We start from the raw sequence: 20,479 nt of genomic DNA on the forward strand, positions 1-20,479 counted from the left end.
TCATGGCAGGACGGCTCTGGCAGGTCATGGCAGGACGGCTCTGGCAGGTCATGGCAGGACGGCTCTGGCAGGTCATGGCAGGACGGCTCTGGCAGGTCATGGCAGGACGGCTCTGGCAGGTCATGGCAGGACGGCTCTGGCTGGTCATGGCAGGACGGCTCTGGCTGGTCATGGCAGGACGGCTCTGGCTGGTCATGGCAGGACGGCTCTGGCTGGTCATGGCAGGACGGCTCTGGCTGGTCATGGCAGGACGGCTCTGGCTGGTCATGGCAGGACGGCTCTGTAGGGAGGAGAAGGAGAGACAGCCTGGTGCGTGGTCTAGGCACTGGCTGCGCTGGAGAGGAGGAAACAGCTGGAGAGAGAACCCGGAGAGACAGCCTGGTACGGGGGGCTGCCACCGGAGGACTGGTACATGGAGGTGGCACCGGGTCTACCGGACCGTGAAGGAGGACACGTGCTCTTGAGCACCGAGCCTCCCCAACCCCACCAGGTTGAATGGTCCCCGTAGCCCTGCCAGTGCGGCGAGGTGGAATAGCCCGCACTGGGCTATGCAGGCGAACCGGGGACACCACCTGTAAGGCTGGTGCCATGTACGCCGGCCCGAGGAGACGTACTGGAGGCCAGATACGTTGGGCCGGCTTCATGACATCCGGCTCGATGCCCAACCTAGCCCTCCCAGTGCGGCAAGGTGGAATAGCCCGCACTGGGCTAAGCACGCGTACTGGGGACACCGTGCGCTTTACCGCATAACACGGTGTCTTACCAGTACGACGCCTTCTACCTCCACGGTAAGCACGGGGAGTTGGCTCGGGTATCCTACCCGGCTTTGCCACACTCCTCGTGTGCCCCCCCCAAGAAATTTTTTGGTCTGACTCACGGGCTCCCAACCGCGTCGTCGCGCTGCCTCCTCATACCAGCGCCTCTCAGCCTTCGCTGCTTCCAACTCCTCCTTGGGACGGCGATATTCCCCTGGCTGAGCCCAAGGTCCTCTACCGTCCAGGATCTCCTCCCAAGTCCAGGAGTCCTTGTTGCTCTGTAGAGCATTCCCATGCCGCTTGGTCTTAGCGTGGTGGGTGATTCTGTTACGGCTGTCACTCTCCTCATCCTCGGACGAGGAGAGGAGAGAAGGATCATCAGACCAATACGCAGCTTGAGGGAAATAAGCCATCTTTTATTTCGTAACGACGGCACACGAAAACAAACACTTTAACAAACTTACAAAACAAGAAAACGACGTAGACAAAACCTGAACATAAACTCACATCACTAAACGTAAACTCACGGACAGGAACAGACTACATCAAAACGCACGAACAGCCAAACAGTCCCGTATGGTAACATACATCGATGACACGAGAGACATCACAGGAGACAATCACCCACAAACAAACAGTGAGAACGCCCTACCTAAATATGACTCTTAATTAGAGGAAAACGCAAACCACCTGCCTCTAATTAAGAGCCATACCAGGCAACCCAAAACCAACATAGAAACAGATAACATAGACTGCCCACCCAAAACACATGCCCTGACCATAAACACATAAAAAACAACATAAAACAGGTCAGGACCGTTACAACTTAGAACTCAGCGAGAGACCTGTAAATTACATTTGAGCCTCCTGAAAGCATTGGAAATGGAATGAATAAAAGTAGCTCATCTGGAAATACTACTTTAACCTTCTCCACCGACTGTCACCCAAATTCATTATTCAATGGAGATCAACAGTTTCATATTAGGCAACTGGAAGAGAAATACAACTTTGTAAGAAACCATATTTAAGCACTTAAATGTAAACTTAAATGTAAATGTAAGCAAATAGATAGAACGACTGTGAGCTGCCATAAAATCGCATACAAATCGGACTCTGTGTCAGGCCGAACCTGTTTTGCAGCATCAGGAACGGCCGCCTGTTGTCCTCATGGACTCTTTTTCTGTGACGCAAAATAATGGAGAATAACGGGGTATGGCTCTTGGTAGTAAATAGTGTATTAGGTGGGATCCTAGTGCAGTCTTGACAGCAGCTCTGGCTGTGCCTAGCAAATGGCTCTGCCGTTGCAAGAAAATACATGGCAGGCACTGCTATAAAAAGTACCAGGCTGGCTTTTTGTCGGGATGGGGGGCTTTACTTTGTACTCTGTGGCCGATATTCAATACATTTGTGCAGATACAGTAGTGGATTTACAGATTGCACTTTCAGAGGTTTGTTTGATTAGCAGAGCAGGCTGTCCCAGGTGGATGTAATCACTGATCATCAGAGCTGAACATGGGCCAAGGGACGATGAATTTCTAAATCAAGTGTCAACTCCTTCCATCTGAGACACTGCTGGAAAAATCAAACACACTTTTGAAAGCTCTATCTAAGATCCCCCATTCTAACATGAATGCCCAAGTTATACGAGTGGCTCTAGAAAGAGACATGAAGTTGCATGAGGATAGAGAAATGTAACCAATCTCAAATGTATAGACAGAGCTATGGATGCAAGGACTGACCATCCATGATATCAAAATTATAGTTTGAACCATGTTTTGAGGCTATAAAGTGTTTGTTTACATTTACTTTGTTTACAAATATTGGAGTAAAATACGCTTATATTTTGGGTGTACGGCAGTTGAACTAATCTCACGAGGCATTTCTAAGTTATTTTCTTCAACAATCAATGGGTACATATCATTAATTGAGTCCAAAAATGTATGGAGCAACTGCTGATTGCCCATTTAAGAGCTAATGCTGTAAAGTTACGCAGATTTGGCAAAATCACACCTACAAATGTACCTTTATATTAGGAAGCCCTTGGTCATACTATCACATTCTAATATCAATCTGAGAAAATGAACAAGTATTTCTATCGTGAGGATTTTGAAACTTGGGAAACACATGCCATGGGATTGTAGTGCAGGCTAGTTTTACCTTTGCTCCCCCATGTCCTGGCTCTCCTGGTTCACCCTGTAATACAGACAGAGAGCTGTTACCAATAACGAAATGGATGCAATTATTTATTTTGTACTTACCTTAATTTTTTCTGTGTCATTCCATGCATAAAGTGCCTTTTAGGTAGCGTAATTTTGTCAAAATGGCATTATTTCACCTAATTTTAACATGCTGTCAGCACATGTTCAACATTATAACAAACATGTTTTCCCATCTCAAGAGGTTAAAACAGCTTTTCCCAAACTAGGGGTCGCTACCCCATGTGGGGTCACCTGATTTGAAAATGGGGTTGAGAGAAACTCTGAAATAACATTTTTTTAAATCAAGCTTGGTTATAGAACTGGGGTTACGTCAGTAACCTCCAGTAGCCACTAGATGCAGTTGTAATAAACAGAGTGGTTTCTGTTTTCTTTCTACAAATGTGGCCCTATCTTTTGAACAGTTTAAATATAATGACTTCATATTACGACTACATATATCACTGAAAGACAAGACTCTAAGGAACACGTATGTGTTTCCCTCTACATTGCCCACAAGCCGCCACAGGACTCATTAGAACAGAGTGGACAAGACCAGGCACTACATTTTCAGGGGAAAAGATTGAGGGGGGAAAAAACAATCAATTATGATATTATTTTCTACACAGAAGATCATACAAAATGATTGCCTGGTGATTTTCCGAACTTCCCAGTCCCTTTCTGGTGCATTTCAGTCATTTCAAACAGTACTTCCTTCATATTGAAATACTGTCAAAAGTACTGTCAAACTGATTTGTAATAGACCAATTAAAAAAGTTAACATTGGCCATTGATTACATTAATTTATTTATGAATTAGATTTTTTCTTATATCAAAATCGGTCGAGGGCCAAAAAAGTTTGGGAACATCTGGGTTAAATTAAGAAAAGTTACTATTTAATGTGACAGGGTTGACAACAACAGTTGATGATTTCATCTTTAATCAGCCATAATTTAAAATGGAGGGTCAGGGAATTGAATGCAATCTTAACAAAATGTGTTGTTGTTAAAACATTTCTAGCCTATCTACCTATTTCTAGCCTTTTCACCACAAAACACCAGAAAATGGCCAAAAAGAGTAATCAGCTCACCGGTTTTTACGCTATAATTTCACTATCAGATGTTCAATGATTAAAAAAAAATAAAAAATCAGGTGCACTTCATACTGCTACAACGTGGTAGCTACAGGACCAAAACAGCGGAGAAGCCTCAGCCTTAAGCTTCTTCGCTCTTAGTCGTTGAGTAAATTAACACACTATGTGTTTACTTCATGCATGCAATGTCATCTCGCTGAGTCTACCTTTAACATAGTTTAGTTTAGATAGAGCATCCAACAGCTAAAATGAGTGTTTTATCAAAATGTACACACAATGTCTGAAGAACATCAAATGCTATTTGTGAAACTACCCACCTATTCAGCATTTAACCTCAAAACATACCTTGATGCCTGCCGCAGAGGAGCCCGCATCACCCTACAAAATACAAATGATAACAACAGCTTTAAGTGCAACATCTCATTGTTAAGGTAACAGCTCCAGACCCGGTCTCAGGGACGGCTAACTCTAGAGATCCCTTCGGTCTGCAATGTGTTAATTACAGTGCATTCAGAAAGTATTCAGACCCCTTGACTCATTCAACATTTTGTGACATTACAGCCTTATTCTAAAATGGATACATTTTTTGTTTTTCTCATCAATCTACACACACACCCCATAATGACAAAGCAAAAACAGGTTATCAGAAACATTTAAAAAATGTATAAAAAAATGGAATATCACATTTAAATAAGTATTCAGACCCTTTACTCAGTACTTTGTTTAAGCACCTTTGGCAGCAATTACAGTCTTCTTCGGTTTGACGCTACAAGCTTGATACCTGTGTTTGGAAGGTTTCTCCCATTCTCCTCTGCAGATCCGCTCAAGCACTGTCAGGTTGGATGGGGAGCGTCGCTGCACAGCTATTTTCAGGTCTCTCGAGAGATGTCCGATCGGTTTCAAGTCCAGGCTCTGGCTGGGCCACTCAAGAACATTCAGAGACTCGTTCCGAAGCCACTCCTGTGTTGTCTTGGCTGTGTGATTAGGGTTGTTGTCCTGTTGGAAGGTGAACCTTTTCCCCAGTCTGAGCACTCTGGAGCAGGTTTTCATCAAGGATCTCTCTGTACTTTGCTCTGTTCATTTTTCCCTCGATCCTGACTAGTCTCCCAGTCCCTGCCGCTAAAAAACATCCTCACAGCATGATGCTGCCACCACCATGCTTCACCGTAGGGATGGTGCCAGGTTTCCTCCAGACGTGACGCTTGGCATTCAGGCCAAATAGTTCAATCTTGATTTCATCAGACCAGATAATCTTGTTTCTCATGGTCTGAGTCCTTTAGCTGCCTTTTGGCAAACTCCAAGCAGGCTGTCATGTGCCTTTTCCTGAGGAGTGGCTTCCGTCTGTTCACTCTACCGTAATGGCCTGATTGGTGGAGTGCTGCAGAGAATGTTGTCCTTCTGGAAGGTTCTCCCTTCTCCACAGAGGAACTCTGGAGCTCTGTCAGAGTGACCATCGGGGTCTTGGTCACCTTCCTGACCAAGGCCCTTCTCTCCCGATTGCTCAGTTTGGCCGGGCGACCAGCTCTAGGAAGGGTCTTGGTTGATCCAAACTTCTCTTATTTAAGAATGCTGGAGGCCACTGTGTTCTTGGGGACCTTCAATGCTGCAGAAATGTTTTGGTACCTTTCCCAAGATCTGTGCCTCGACACAAACCTGTCTCGGAGCTCTACGGACAATTCCTTCAACCTCATGGCTTTAAAAAAAATATCTATATTTTAGTACAAGGCTGTAACCTAACAAAATGTGGAAAATGGGAAGAGGTCTGAATACTTTCCAAATGCACTGTGCTCTTTATATCTAATATTGACCCTTTTTGCCCAGTACCTGCCCTGCGTGCCCAGTCAGTATTTGCCCATGATTACTACAAGTTTAGATATCTGGCTAGACTAACTTACCAATCTAAAAATTGTTAGCAGACAAGCTAATTGAGTGACTTTCAGTGACTGACATAAGAGAAAACTGTTGATTCACAACCAATTTTCGCAATTGGACCTTGTGTATTCTACTATTCTAACTCTTATGCCACTTATGTCGCTGGAGCCGGCCCTTCTTAATGCTAAATGGTCCAATATTAACTCATGAAGCATCCAACCAGGAATTTAGCAAAAAGCTATGTGCAACAATTAGGCCCAGTTACATGCAATGAAACAGTGTTAACTGTCAAGGGTGCCTGCCTTCTTTGCTTAGGTTCTGGTTTCACTAGCTACTGCTGCTCCTTTCCACCATTGGTTTCTCACATTGTTAACATTAAGTTGTTGCTCCTTTCTAGAGCTAAGTTCTCGCTCTATCAGGTTCGAGGAATAAACACAAAGGAAGGAATGTGAAGTTGAATTTACATACCTTCTCCCCGCCTTCACCTCTTTGACCATCTTCTCCCAAGTCACCCTGTTTGAAAAACAGCAGATAAGCAAAGATACACTACCAACAATTCTGAAACGGCTTATACAGAATTTACAAACAGATAAGAACGTGGCAAATGAAATGGCAAAATTGTGGCTATTCAAAGTAGAACACATGTTCTCGTAAATAGTAGCTTCACAGGAGTTGTTAACAACTGGCATTTGACAGCAGGCAAAGCTCAGTAACACACTATTGGGGCTGATTTCACATCTTGGCTTCTGCAGTCTCGTCCGTAGTCTCGATTAACATGAGAAACATCATAAATGTGGACAATTGCAAGAGCATTGAACAGATTGCTGCTTGAATCACTGAGAGGTAGTGAGAAGAGGCTATGTCCCTTTGGGCATACTAACAAGGTCCTGGTGCCATTGAGCTGAAAGAGTCACCACATCCCCTCCTGCCTCCCTGGGCAAGTGGACGGGGTGAGAGTTTTCACCTCCCTCTCACACCCAGCCAAAAATATCAAATCATTAGAACGGTTGGGACAGAGCTGGGAGTTTTGTTTGCTCATCATCACCGCTGCATAGGTTCCTAATCTTGGCTGATTAGGTTCCACCAAGGCCTTGCAACAGAGCTCGGTCCTAGGAGGGCTCAGTGACTCAACTTCATTGACTCTGCTGAAGTCTGTAAAATTGGAGGGGCTTGTGACATGCCCTCTAAAGATGGTTTGGTTCTAACATCCCAAGTTTGTCTAGGGCTTAGAGATAAAGTGATTCCATGGAACCTTTCTATGAATGACAACACTGCAATTTTGTATGGACTGGTATAAAACTAATCCTGATTAGTCAACTACTATATGTAATCTTAATGGCAGTCATGATCATGTCAAGTTAGTTGTCATAGCCTATTATGACCTATTATGCCTATCCATGACATGTCTTATATCATGCTACAGTTGTAACGTCTGCTTCCAACTCACACTCTCGAACACATAGATCTCCTGAACGCAGCTCACTCTCCAGATCCCAATCTGATCACACCTGTATGTCATTTACATACTATTTAGTTCAGTTCTTTGCACCCCATCATTTGTGAGGTATTGTTTGTTTTGATACATATTCTATTTGGAGCTCTGTTTATTTCCGTATTAGTCCCCCCGTGTATCGTAGTTTTTGGCCATCCTCACTAACAATACTTTTTTGCCTATTCCCTGCCTGTACTTTTGCCTATCAGATTTCCTGTCATCAACCTCTTGCCTGATCTCCCGGACTACTTTATTAGCCTTTTGCCTGCCTGTACTGTTACCTGTTTGGAGTCCCTGTGTATGACCTTTCTGCCTGCCCCTGGACCCAGCTACCTGCCTCCTCCCGTGGTTCTTCCCTAATAAACACCTGCTGCGCCCTGAAACCAGCTCTCTGTCTCCCGTCGTACTCATTACAACAGTTTAAAGATGGAAAAACAAGTTAACTGTTACTCTAAACCACAAAGGATGGTTTAGTTCACTGTTACTCTAAAACAAGGTAACTAAAACATTCACAACTTGAACTTTAGTGAAGATCTCCAATTGACATCCATGCACAATTAACAACTGAAAATAGTGAGTAGCCCTTAAAACCAATACAGCAAAACTGTTGTCACAAGTTCATCTAACATTACATAATAATATGTTTCACAGCCTCAAGAAATAAAACGTAATTTTACATGGGAGGGATGGGAAGGCTGAACATGAAGTCTGAAGATTGAAAGTCTTTACCTTTTCACCTCTCTCTCCCATTTCACCCTATTGGAAAATAAAGCAGATGGCATTAAAATACACAAAGGCTCTGGGAATGTTGGGTTTAGGAGAAATAATGGCAGCCAGTCCCAGATCGTATCTGGGGTTAAATTCACAGTTGATTAGAAAAACGCATATCATGTTTCGGCTGCTCCCTCCTTAGATACCTTCTTGGGTGTTAAACATGTTTGACATTCTCTAAACATTGTCCAATGATTTTTTTTAAGAAACTCTCATACACAGCAAAGATATTACACTCAGTCCGGGATTCAATCTGATCCGCGTTATAGGGGGCGCATGACATTTAAAGATATAAGACATAAGTTCCGATTGGAACGAAATGCTCTTACTGTGAATACAATCTCCGTGAATGTTGGGAAAATGCCTTTTTAAGTCACATTCGGGCTGTCCAGCTCGCTGTGCTATGAATTGAATACCGGCCTCAGTCTAAAGCACAGAGCTAACACCACCTGGTAACACTGTTGTTTTACAAATACCCCAATATAACAGGATATTGGGTAACAGAGGGCATAATTTCACCAGTATATTTACCTCACTGATCTGAACATTTTCATTTCTTTCACAGGACTCACAGATGACGTATGACAATATTTAACTCTTTAAATGCATTTTTTAAAAACCATAGTGCATAAACCTATTGTTACGGTCGTTGTATGAGTGAGACCAAGGCGCAGCGTGAGTAGAGTTCCACATATTTTTTATAAATTGAAAACTCTCCAAAACACTAACGCACAAACGAAACCTGACGCTATACAAAATTGTGCAGACAGTCAACTAAACATAGTCAAGATCCCACAAACACAAAAGGGAAATGGCTACCTAAATATGATACCCAATCAGAGACAACGATAAACAGCTGTCTCTGATTGGGAACCATATCAGGCCAACAGACATACAAAAAACCCTAGATGACCCACCCTAGACACTATCACGCCCCAACCAACACAGAGAAAAAACAGCTTACTATGGTCAGGGCGTGACACCTATCATGTTTTCAATCAGTATTTATAAAAAGAAAGAAACTCCATCACTTGTATGTTTTATTCATAAAGGAGAGCAGCAACAACTCTCTATAAAACGCTGTTGAAGGCCTATTGACAGAAATGTCCATTAAATTGTTTGTGGAGCATCCAAGATCACCAGTGTTCTGGAGTGTATACATTTCATTCCTTCAGCTCTGTAAATCATAATATTAATGATAATATTTTGACCGTTGGAGCAGGTATCTTGAAAGTGTCAACTTAAATACTTGTAGGAGTATGACAAATTATTTGAAAAACAAGTGTTGAGGAAACAAAATGAAACAAAAGCCTGGCTCAAAGAATAAAGAGCATACATGACACAAACCTTCTCACCAGGAATTCCATCTAATCCTGATGTACCCACATCCCCCTACAGACAACAAAACACACAGCTTATTCAGATGTCCTGTATCTCTAGAAATCATCTAAACACTGAAGGAAGGTTATGAGGTAAAATGAGGCCATAGGCTTTTCCCCAAGGTACAGATAACCTCAAAATAGGTTATAGGTTTGATCATATTTAGGTTAAAGAATGGGGCAACTCACTAACTAACGTTAGCCACAACAAATTGGAATTTGTGTAATGTACACGAATGCGTTATGAAGAAAAAATAATTGTAATACACACAAAATGTGTTGTGATGAAAATCGTGTCATACACTTTTTTGTGTGCCTGTCATCAATTTCAAATAATTTATTTGTGTCTATTTCACAATAAGCTGTGATAGTGTGTTGAATCAACAGAGGTGCACATGCACCATACAGTACAGTACATAAAGTGCCAGCCAGTGAAAAACCATGGCCCATAGATCTATACATAATGTGATAGTGTATGCAACTTAGATACCTTTCAGTTATATATATGTTTCAAGGTCTTTTCAGGTTGCTACTATGTTGTAAATCATAGGAATTACATAGCTAGGTGGATAATGTAAGCGAGACTAGGGGTTAAGGTCGGGTTAGGTTTAGGGGTTAGGGGTTAAGGTTAAGTAACATGCTAGCTAAGTAGTTAAAGGGTTAATGTTAGGGTTAGGAGAAGGGATAGCTAACATGCAAAGTAGTTGCAAAGTAGCTAAAAAGTTGTAAGTAGTTGCAAAGTTGCTAATTAGCTAAAATACTAAAGTTGTCCATGATGAGATTTAAACACACACCCTTCAGATTGCTAAACATTCACAGCATACGCTCACCCATCCTCCCAGACCAATGTTCCTCTTATCGTTTCTGTCTTAAGTAATCTATTGTCTCTATGTGATTTAAATTCACTGTATACAAAATGCTATACTGCACATGAAAAAATAATTTCCAATAAGCAATTCATATCTTTTTCACAATAATCTGTGGGTTGGTTGATTGGATAGAAGTCACTTATTTTTGATTGATATTATCTGAGGTGTTTTAAAATAGATCCATACAGGCAACCATTGCCTCAAGCTTAGCATTGAAGTCCATGTGATGTAGTTTGAAGCCTCATACTACTGCTTGGTGTTTTTTTAAAGGTTTAATAAACCCTGTTTATTTGGAAGTCCAAGCATTGTTTACCTGAATAGGAGTGATGCACAGTTCCAAACATTACAATGTTCAAATCAAACATTGAGTCAATAGCTATATTCAGTGCTATTTAATATCAAGGGTGTTACCCATGTAATGCAAATAAAACCCATACGTCTTGTAATTATCTGTAGGCCTGCACATGGACGTAATTGACATAATGATGATGGACTGTTGTCATAATGATGACCACTTAACTCCTACCTAATAAGTTTCCCTTGTGAGATAAGGACTTTTGGAAGATTTAAAGGATATCAATGCAGAGTCTTCCATTCAACCTGCAACTGACTGCAATATTGTGTTGAGGGATGGACTAGCTGGTTCAGAGTCAAAACTTCTGCATGAACAGTGCTTAAACACGATAACCTATCTGTTTTATAGCATTGTTGCACAGCATTAGAGATATATTTCATGCAGCCTGACAACCTACAGTTTCAACACAAGCATGGAATTAAGACTTGACTTCAGCTTGTGTTGTTTCCAAAGTGAGTATGGCCTCCACTACGAAATAAATGGTCTCACTTTAGTTCCTATTAACTCCATGAATGTTGCTCCTTTCATATGTTTTAAACGATTGCTGAGACTACTTTTTTTTTAACGAAACTTTGGGTGAAAGCAGATTCACAGACTGCTTATACCACATTACTTTGTGGTTACGGCTTTGAGATGCAGCCCAAGGGATTTCTTATAAACAGGATAGTGGTTTGACCTTTTCAGAATTCATGACAGAATTCCTTCAATAAGACGGAAGCGACATGAAGCCAAAAGAACAAATGGGATTATTGACAATTGAATACTATCACACCCTGATCTGTTTCACCTGTCTTTGTGCATGTCTCCCCCCCCCCCCCCTCCAGGTGTCGCCCATCTTCCACATTATCCCCAGTGTATTTATACAGTTGAAGTCAGAAGTTTACATACACGTAGGTTGGAGTCATCAAAACTCTTTTTTTTCAAACACACCACAAATTTATTGTCAACAAACTATAGTTTTGGCATGTCGGTTAGGACATCTACTTTGTGCATGACACAAGTAATTAATGCAACAATTGTTTACAGACAGATTATTTCACTTATAATTCACTGTATCACAATTCCAGTGGGTCAGACGTTTACATACACTAAGTTGACTTCTTATGGCTGCAGGGGCAGTATTGAGTAGCTTGGATGAAAGGTGCACAGAGGTGCCCAGAGTAAACGGCCTGGTCCTCAGTCATATTTGCTAATATATGCATATTATTATTAGTATTGGATAGAAAAAACTCTGAAGTTCCTAAAACTGTTTGATTTATGTCTGTGAGTAGAACAGAACTCATATGGCAGGCAAAAACCTGAGAAGTTCCACTTTCTGTTTGGATTTTTTCTGAGGAAACTAGATTTTCAATCGAGCTCCCAATGAAATTACAGCGAGATATGGATGAGTTTTCACTTCCTACGGCTTCCACTAGATGTCAACAGTCAATAGAACTTTGTCTGATGACTTTAATGTGAAGGGGGGCCGAAGGAGACAGGAATGAGTAATCACTGCCACGAGGTGATCACGCCTTGAACACGTGCGTTCACGTGAGAGGAAGCTCCGTTCCCTCGCTCAACTGAAGTCAATGTAATCTCCAGTTGGAACGTTATTCAAGATGTATGTTAAAACCTCTTGACGCTAGGGGTCAGATTATATATATATTTTTTAAATAACGTTCCCAAGGTAAACGGACTATTTCTCAGGTCCAGATCGTAGAATATGCATATACTTTACAGATTAGGATAGGAAACACTCCAAAGTTTCCAAAACTGTAAAAATATTGTCTGTGAGTAAAACAAAACTGATTCTGCAGGCCTGAGAAAATATAACCCGGAAGTTATTATTTTTATTTTCTTTATCTGTGTTTCCTGGCCCGTCTTTCTTTAATTTAAAGGGGTATCAACCAGATTCATTTTCCAATGGCTTCCTCAGGCTGTGACCAGGCTTTAGACATAGTTTCAGGCCTTTATTTTGAAAAATGAGCGATATTTTTCAAAAGTAGTCAGGTGTCCTCTGAATAGTTCCTGCGCGCCAGAGAAGAGCTCTCCATTTTTCTATTTCTCTCTTATTGAATAGGTTACGGTCCGGTTGAAATATTATCAATTATGTTTGTTAAAAACAACCTGAGGATTGATTATAAAAACCATTTGACATGTTTCTACGACCATTACGGATACTTTTTTGAATTTTCGTCGAACGGAACGAGGCTTTGGTTTTCTGAACATAACGCGCAACCCAAATGGTGTTTTTTTGTTATAAAAGTAATATTTATCGAACAAAAATAACATTTGTTGTGTAACTGGGAGTCTCGAGAGTGCAAACATCCGAAGATAATCAAAGGTAAGCGATTATTTTTATTGCTTTTCTGACTTTCGTGACCGAGCTAACCAAGCTAATAAGGCTAGCTGTTCTAGCATTGATTGATACACTCACAAAAGCTTAGATTGCTTTCGTTGCAAAGCATATTTTCAAAATCTGACACGATAGGTGGATTAACAACAAGCTAAGCTGTGTTTTGGTATATTTCACTTGTGATTGCATGATTATAAATATTTTTAGTAATATTTTTGAATCTGATACGTTTGGGAATTTTCTTCTGCCTTTCAGCACCGGAACGAGGCTGTAGTTTTCTGAACATAACGTGCAACCCAAATGGCTTTTTTGTTATAAAAGTAATATTTATCGAACAAAAATAACATTTATTGTGTAACTGGGAGTCTCGTGAGTGCAAACATCCGAAGATTATCAAAGGTAAGCAATTTATTTTATTGCTTTTCTGACTTTCGTGACCATGCTAATTTGGGGCTAGCTGTTCTAGCATTGATTGATACACTCACAAAAGCTTGGAATTCTTTCTCTGTAAAGCATATTTTCAAAATCTGACACGATAGGTGGATTAATAAACAACAAGCTAAGTTGTGCTTTGGTATATTTCACTTGTGATTGCATGATTATAAATATTTTTAGTAATATTTTATATTACTTTATTTATTTTATTTTATTTTATTTTATATTTCTACTGACTGTTATGGAACTTTTGGACATTTCGTCACGTTATAGTGGACGCGCTTTGTGACTTTGGAATTGTTTACCAAACGGGCTAACCAAAGTAGCTAATTGGACATAAATAACGGACATTATCGAACAAATCAAGCATTTATTGTGGACCTGGGATTCCTAGGACTGCATTCTGATTAAGTTCATCAAAGGTAAGGAAACATTTATCATGTAGTTTCTGGTTTCTGTTGACTCCAACATGGCGGCTAATTTGGCTATTGTTCTGAGCGCCGTCTCAGATTATTGCATGGTTTGCTTATTCCGTAAATTAAAAAAAAATATGACACAGCGGTTGCATTAAGGAGAGGTATATCTATAATTCCATGTGTATAACTTGTATTATCATCTACATTTATGATGAGTATTTCTGTTGAAAAGATGTGGCTATGCAAAGTCACTTGATGTTTTTGGAACTAGTGAATGTAACGCGCCAATGTAACCTCAGATTTTTTTTATATAAATATGAACTTTATCAAACAAAACATGCATGTATTGTGTAACATGAAGTCCTATGAGTGTCATCTGATGAAGATCATCAAAGGTTAGTGATTAATTTTATCTATTTCTGCTTTTTGTGACTGCTATCTTTCGCTGGAAAAAATGGCTGTGCTTATTGTGGTTTGGTGGTGACCTAACATAATCGTTTGTAGTGCTTTCGTTGAAAAGCATATTTGAAATCAGACACTTTGGTGGGATTAACAACAAGATTACCTTGAAAATGTTATAAGTATGTTTGAGGAATTTTAATTATGAAATTTCTGTTGTTTGAATTTGGCGCCCTGCACTTTCACTGGCTGTTGTCATATCGATCCCGTTAGCGGGATTGCAGCCATAAGAAGTTTAAACAGTTTGGAAAATTCCAGAAAACTATGTCATGGCTTTAGAAGCTTCTGATAGGTTAATTGACATCATTTGAGTCAATTGGAGATGTACCTGTGGATTTATTTCAAGACCTACCTTCAAACTCAGTGTCTCTTTGCTTGACATCATGGGAAAATCAAAAGAAATCAGACAAGACCTCAGAAAAAATAATTGTAGACCTCCACAAGTCTGGTTCATCCTTGGAATCAATTTCCAAACGCAATTTTTTGGTCGGATATGTATCTTCCAAATGGACAATTACCCCAAGCATACTTCCAAAGTTGTGGCAAAAGGGCTTAAGAACAAAGTCAAGGTATTGGAGTGGCCATCACAAAGCCCTGACCTCATCCTATAGAAAGAATGTGGGCAGAACTGAAAAATCATGTGCGAGCAAGGAGCCCTACAAACCTGACTCAGTTACACCAGCTCTGTCAGGAGGAATGGGCCAAAATTCACCCAACTTATTGTGGTAAGCTTGTGGAAGGCTACCTGAAACGTTTGACCCAAGTTAAACAATTTAAAGGCAATGCTACCAAATACTAATTGAGTGTATGTAAACTTCTGACCCACTGAGAATGTAATGAAAGAAATAAAAGCTGAAATAAATCACTCTCTACTATTATTCTGACATTTCACATTCTTAAAACAAAGTGGTGATCCTAACTAACCTACGACATGGAATTTTTACTACGATTAAATGTCAGGAATTGTGAAATACTTAGCTCAAATGTATTTGGCTAAGGTGAATGTAAACTTCTGACTTCAACTGTGCCTGTTTTCTCTGTTTGTCTGTTGCCAGTTCATTTTGTTCGTCAAACCTACCAGCGTTTTTCCCCTTGCTCCTGTCTGTTTCTAGTTTTCCCGGTTTTGCCTGCCCTGACCCTGAGCCTTACCTGTCATTCTGTACTTTGTCACACCACACTGGATAACTGACCTCTGCCTGCCCTGACCCTGAGACTGCCTTCCATTCTGTACCTTTTGGACTCTGATATGGATTACTCACCTCTAACTGCCCTTGACCTGCTATTTTGCCAGCCCCCTGTTCTAGTAATACACTTTTGTTACTTTGACACTGTGTGCATCTGGGTCTTCCCTAAAACGTGATAGTACGAACTGACCATGACTGACCCCGCAGTCTCAGACCAGTTCAACAATGCGGTCTCCCAGCAAGGAGCCACCATTGGAAGACACAAGGAGTTACTTCAATGTGTTATGAAGGGACTCCATACCCTGGCAGAACACCATGACCAGGCCTGCCCTGCCCCTGAGCCTGCCTGACCTGTCGTTTAGCCTGCCCCCTGCTCTATTAATAAACATTTGTTACTTCAACACTGTCTGCATCTAGGTCTTCTAGGTCTTCCCTAAAACGTGATAAATACCAGTTAGTATGATGCCTCTTAAGATAAAAACAAAGAAATAGCTTCAAGGGTGAGACAGGAATATGCATTTTGAGGTATGTGTCATCTCTACAAACAAAAACCCACAGTTATATAATAATTGGACAGTAGTGTATTAGAAAAGAACAACTAGATTATTATCCTAGGTTGTTACTTAATTTAGTACATTTTTCATTTTTAAAAACTTTATTTTTTATATTTTATAATTTTATTAGTATTTTTCAAATGTTTTTGTATTATGGCGCAGGAGAAGATGGCTGATGTTGTACGTGCCCCTAACCAACTGTGCTTTTTGTTTGGTTTTTTTGCGTTGTTTGTAACTTATTTTTTTACTGATATTGTACATAATGTTGCTGCTACCGTCTCTTATGACCGAAAATAACTACTGGACATCAGAACAGAGATTACTCACCACGAACTGGCAGAAGCTTTTTTTTCGAGTCTGACAAGCCCGACGTGAAGGACATACTGCTTTCACGGGAACGGGCCCAAATCCCTGTCATTTGCGTGAAGAGAAGACGGAGAAAAAGAGGACGGAGGTCGGTTGCCTTTTGAGAATTCGTAGGAGATCGAATAAACCTCCACTGCCTTCCGTTCTACTAGCTAGAATGCAAACATTGGAAAATAAAATTGACGATCTACGAGGAAGATTAAACTACCAAAGGGACATTAAAAAACTATAATATATTATGCTTTGAGGTCATGGCTGAATGACGACATTATCAACATACAGCTGGCTGGTTACACGCTGTATCGGCAGAATAGAACAGCGGCGTCTGGCAAAGGGGGAGGCAAAGGGGGACGGACTATGTATATTTGTAAACAACAGCTGGTGCACAATATCTAAAGAAGTCGGTTTTATGATCACGACTATCTCATGATAAGCTGTAGACCACACTATCTACCTAGAGAGGTTTCATCTGTATTTTTCGTGGCTGTCTACATAACACAACAGACCGATGTTGGCACTAAGACTGCACTCAATGAGCTGTATTCCGCCATAAGAAAACAGGAAAACGCTCATCCAGAGGAGGCGCTCCTAGTGGCCTGGGACTTTAATGCAAGGAAACTTATGTTAGTTTTACTAAACTTCTATCAGCATATTAAATGTGCAACTAGAGGGAAAAAAAATCTAGACCACCTTCACTCCACACACAGAGACATGTACAAAACTCTCCCTCGCCCTCCATTTAGCAAATCTGACCATAATTATATCCTTCTGATACTTGCTTACAAGCAAAAATTAAAGCAGGAAGCACCAGTGACTCGGTCTATAAAAAAGTGGTGAGATGAAGCAGATGCTAAGCTACAGGACTGTTTTGCTAGCACAGACTGGAATATGTTATGGGATTCTTCTGATGCCATTGAGGAGTACACCACATCAGTCATTGGCTTTATCAATAAGTGCATCGATGAAGTCGTCCCCACAGTGACCGTACGTATATGCCAAACCAGAAGCCATGGATTACAGGCAACATCCGCACTGAGCTAAAGGCTAGAGCGTCCACTTTAAAGGAGTAAGACTCTAACCAGGAAGCTTATAAGAAATCCCGATATGCCCTCCGACGAACCATCAAACAGGCAAAGCGCCAGTACAGGACTAAGATTGAATCGTACTACACCGGCTCCGATGCTCGTCAGATGTGGCAGTGCTTGCAAACCATTACAGACTACAAAGGGAAGCACAGCCGAGAGCTGCACAGTGACACAAGCCTACCAGATGAGCAAAACTACTTCTATGCTCGCTTCGAGGAAAATACTGAAACATGTATGAGAGCACCAGGTGTTCTGGACGACTGTGTGATCACGCTCTCCGTAGCCGATGTGAGTAAGACCTTTAAACAGGTCAATTTTCACGAGGCCGGATGGCCAGACAGATTACCAGGACATGTACTGCGAGCATGCGCTGACCAACTGGCACGTGTTTTCACTGACATTTTCAACCTCTCCTTGTCTTAGTCTGTAATACCAACATGTTTTAAGCAGACCACCATAGTCCCTGTGCCCAAGAACACTAAGGTAACCTGCTTAAATGACTACCGACCCGTAGCAGGCACGTCTGTAGCCATGAAGTATTTTGAAAGGCTGGTCATGGCTCACATTAACCTGATGAGGATAGAGGGCGCTATTTACACTTTGGGGAAAAAACGTGCCCAATTTAAACGGCCTCGTACTCTATTCTTGCTCGTACAATATGCATATTATTACTATTGGATAGAAAACACTCTCTAGTTTCTAAAACCATTTGAATTTTGTCTGTGAGTAAAACAGAACTCATTTGGCAGCACACTTTCTGACCAGGAAGTGGAAAGTCTGAAAATTATGCTCTGTTCAAGGGCCTATGAGTATACATGCACGTCATACACCTTCCCCAGGATGTCAAGATGCAGTGAGAGAAGAAATGGAGTGATTATCTTGGTCTGAGATGGAATACGTCCTCTTGGAATGACATGTCCCCCATTTTATGTTTTCAGGAAGGCGCGAAGTTGGTTCTGGATTTGCCATCGGAATAGCTGTCGTTATAGCCGATTACTATCTCCGGCTTTGATTTTATTTGATACATGTGACCATATCATCGTAAAGTATGTTTTTTCAATATAGTTTTATTAGATTTTTTAAATTTATTCGGGACGTTAGGCGTGTTGCGTTGTGTGCCTTTGTTCAGAAAGGAGAGCTTCGAGCCACTTGGCCAGTGTGCTGGCTAATTGAAGAGGGAAAAACGATGTTCTAAATCCAAACAACGACTGTTCTGGACAAAGGACCCCTTGTCCAGCATTCTGATGGAAGATCAGCAAAAGTAAGAAACATTTTATGATGCTATTTCATATATCTGTCGAACTGCATACTAGTAGTTTTGCGCCCGGGTTTTGGCCACTCTCTTGCTATAACATAAGCCTTATGTCGTAATGAAGATATTTTTAGAATTATAACACTGCGATTGCATTAAGAACTAGTGTTACTATCATTTCCTATACAACATGTATTTTTTTGTAATGTTTATGAATTGCTATTTGGTCAGAATAGGTGAGAGTCTAATAGAAATATCCGCACATTCTGGGAAATAGAAGCTACGTTAGCATAATGGATAACCACTGATTTCAGCTCTAAATATGCACATTTTCGAACAAAACATAAGTGTATGTATAACCTGATGTTATAGGACTGTCTTCTGAGGAAGGTTTATGAAGGTTAGTGAAAATTGATATCTTTTGTTGGTTTATTCGCTAATGCTAACGTGCCTATTGCTATCGCTAACGTGCCTTGATGAATGAATGCGGTTGTGTGTAGGCTATTGTAGTAAGCTAATATAATGCTATATTGTGTTTTCGCTGTAAAACACTTAAAAAATCTGAAATATTGGCTGGATTCACAAGATGCTTGTCTTTCATTTCTGTACACGATGCATTTTTCAGAAATGTTTTATGATGAGTATTTAGGTATTCCACGTTGGTCTCTATATTTACTCTGGCTGCTTCGGTGCTATTTTTGACGGTAGCTGTGATGATAGCTGCAATGTAATACTGATTTATACCTCAAATATGCACATTTTTCGAACAAAACATAGATTTATTGTGTAACATGTTATAAGACTGTCATCTGATGAAGTTGTTTCTTGGTTAGTTTGGTTGGTTCTTGGTTAGTTAGGTTGGCTTTGTGCATGCTACCTGTGCTGTGAAAAATGTCTGTCCTTCTTTGTGAGCTAACATAAATATACGTGCTGTTTTCGCTGTAAAACATTTAAAAAATCAGACATCAGACATAAAATTCACAAGATGTGTATCTTTCATTTGCTGTATTGGACTTGTTAATGTGTGAAAGTTAAATATTTGTAAAAAATATTTATTTGAATTTCGCGGTTTGCCTTTTCAGTGGAATGTGGGAGGAGTTCCGCTAGCGGAACGCCTGGGCGAGACGGGTTAACACCATTATCCCAGAAATCCTAGATCCATTCCAAATTGCATACCGCCCTAGCAGATCCACAGATAATGCAATCTCTATTGCACTCCATACTGCCCTTTCCCACCTGGACAAAAATAACCCATTTGTGAGAATGTTATTCATTGACTACAGCTCAGAGTTCAACACCATTAGTGCCCTCAAAGCTCATCAATACGCTAAGGACCCTGGGACTAAACACTTCCCTCTGCAACTGGATCCTGGACTTCCTGACGGGCCACTCCCAGGTGTTAAGGGTAGGTAACAACACATCTGCCACGCTGATCCTCAACACAGGGGCCCCTCAGGAGTGCGTCCTCAGTCCCCTCCTGTACTCCCTGTTCACTCATGACTGCACGGCCAGGCCCGACTCCAACACCACCATCGGCCTCCCGGGTGGCGCAGTGGTCTAGGGCACTGCATCGCAGTGCTAGCTGCGCCACCAGAGTCTCTGGGTTCACGCC

The 20,479-nt window shown here is 41.1% G+C and overlaps 1 protein-coding gene across 6 annotated transcripts in view; it reads right to left on the reverse strand.

Moving 5' to 3' along the window:
- Positions 1–20,479, reverse strand: part of LOC129865654 (collagen alpha-1(XXV) chain-like) — a 315,129-nt gene that overhangs the window by 94,055 nt on the left and 200,595 nt on the right. For 4 of the 6 annotated variants that reach the window (XM_055938594.1, XM_055938595.1, XM_055938598.1 and 1 more), the window contains 4 exons: positions 8,137–8,163; positions 6,384–6,428; positions 4,389–4,421; positions 2,913–2,948 (listed from right to left, as the gene is read on the reverse strand). In XM_055938594.1, the coding sequence (XP_055794569.1) occupies positions 2,913–2,948; positions 4,389–4,421; positions 6,384–6,428; positions 8,137–8,163 (141 nt within the window). The remainder of the gene's footprint in view (positions 1–2,912; positions 2,949–4,388; positions 4,422–6,383; positions 6,429–8,136; positions 8,164–20,479) is intronic. The other 2 variants (XM_055938597.1, XM_055938596.1) reach the window with 1 other exon arrangement.

This window comes from Salvelinus fontinalis, chromosome 11, assembly GCF_029448725.1.
Source record: "Salvelinus fontinalis isolate EN_2023a chromosome 11, ASM2944872v1, whole genome shotgun sequence".
In the NCBI taxonomy this organism is placed as follows: domain Eukaryota; kingdom Metazoa; phylum Chordata; class Actinopteri; order Salmoniformes; family Salmonidae; genus Salvelinus; species Salvelinus fontinalis.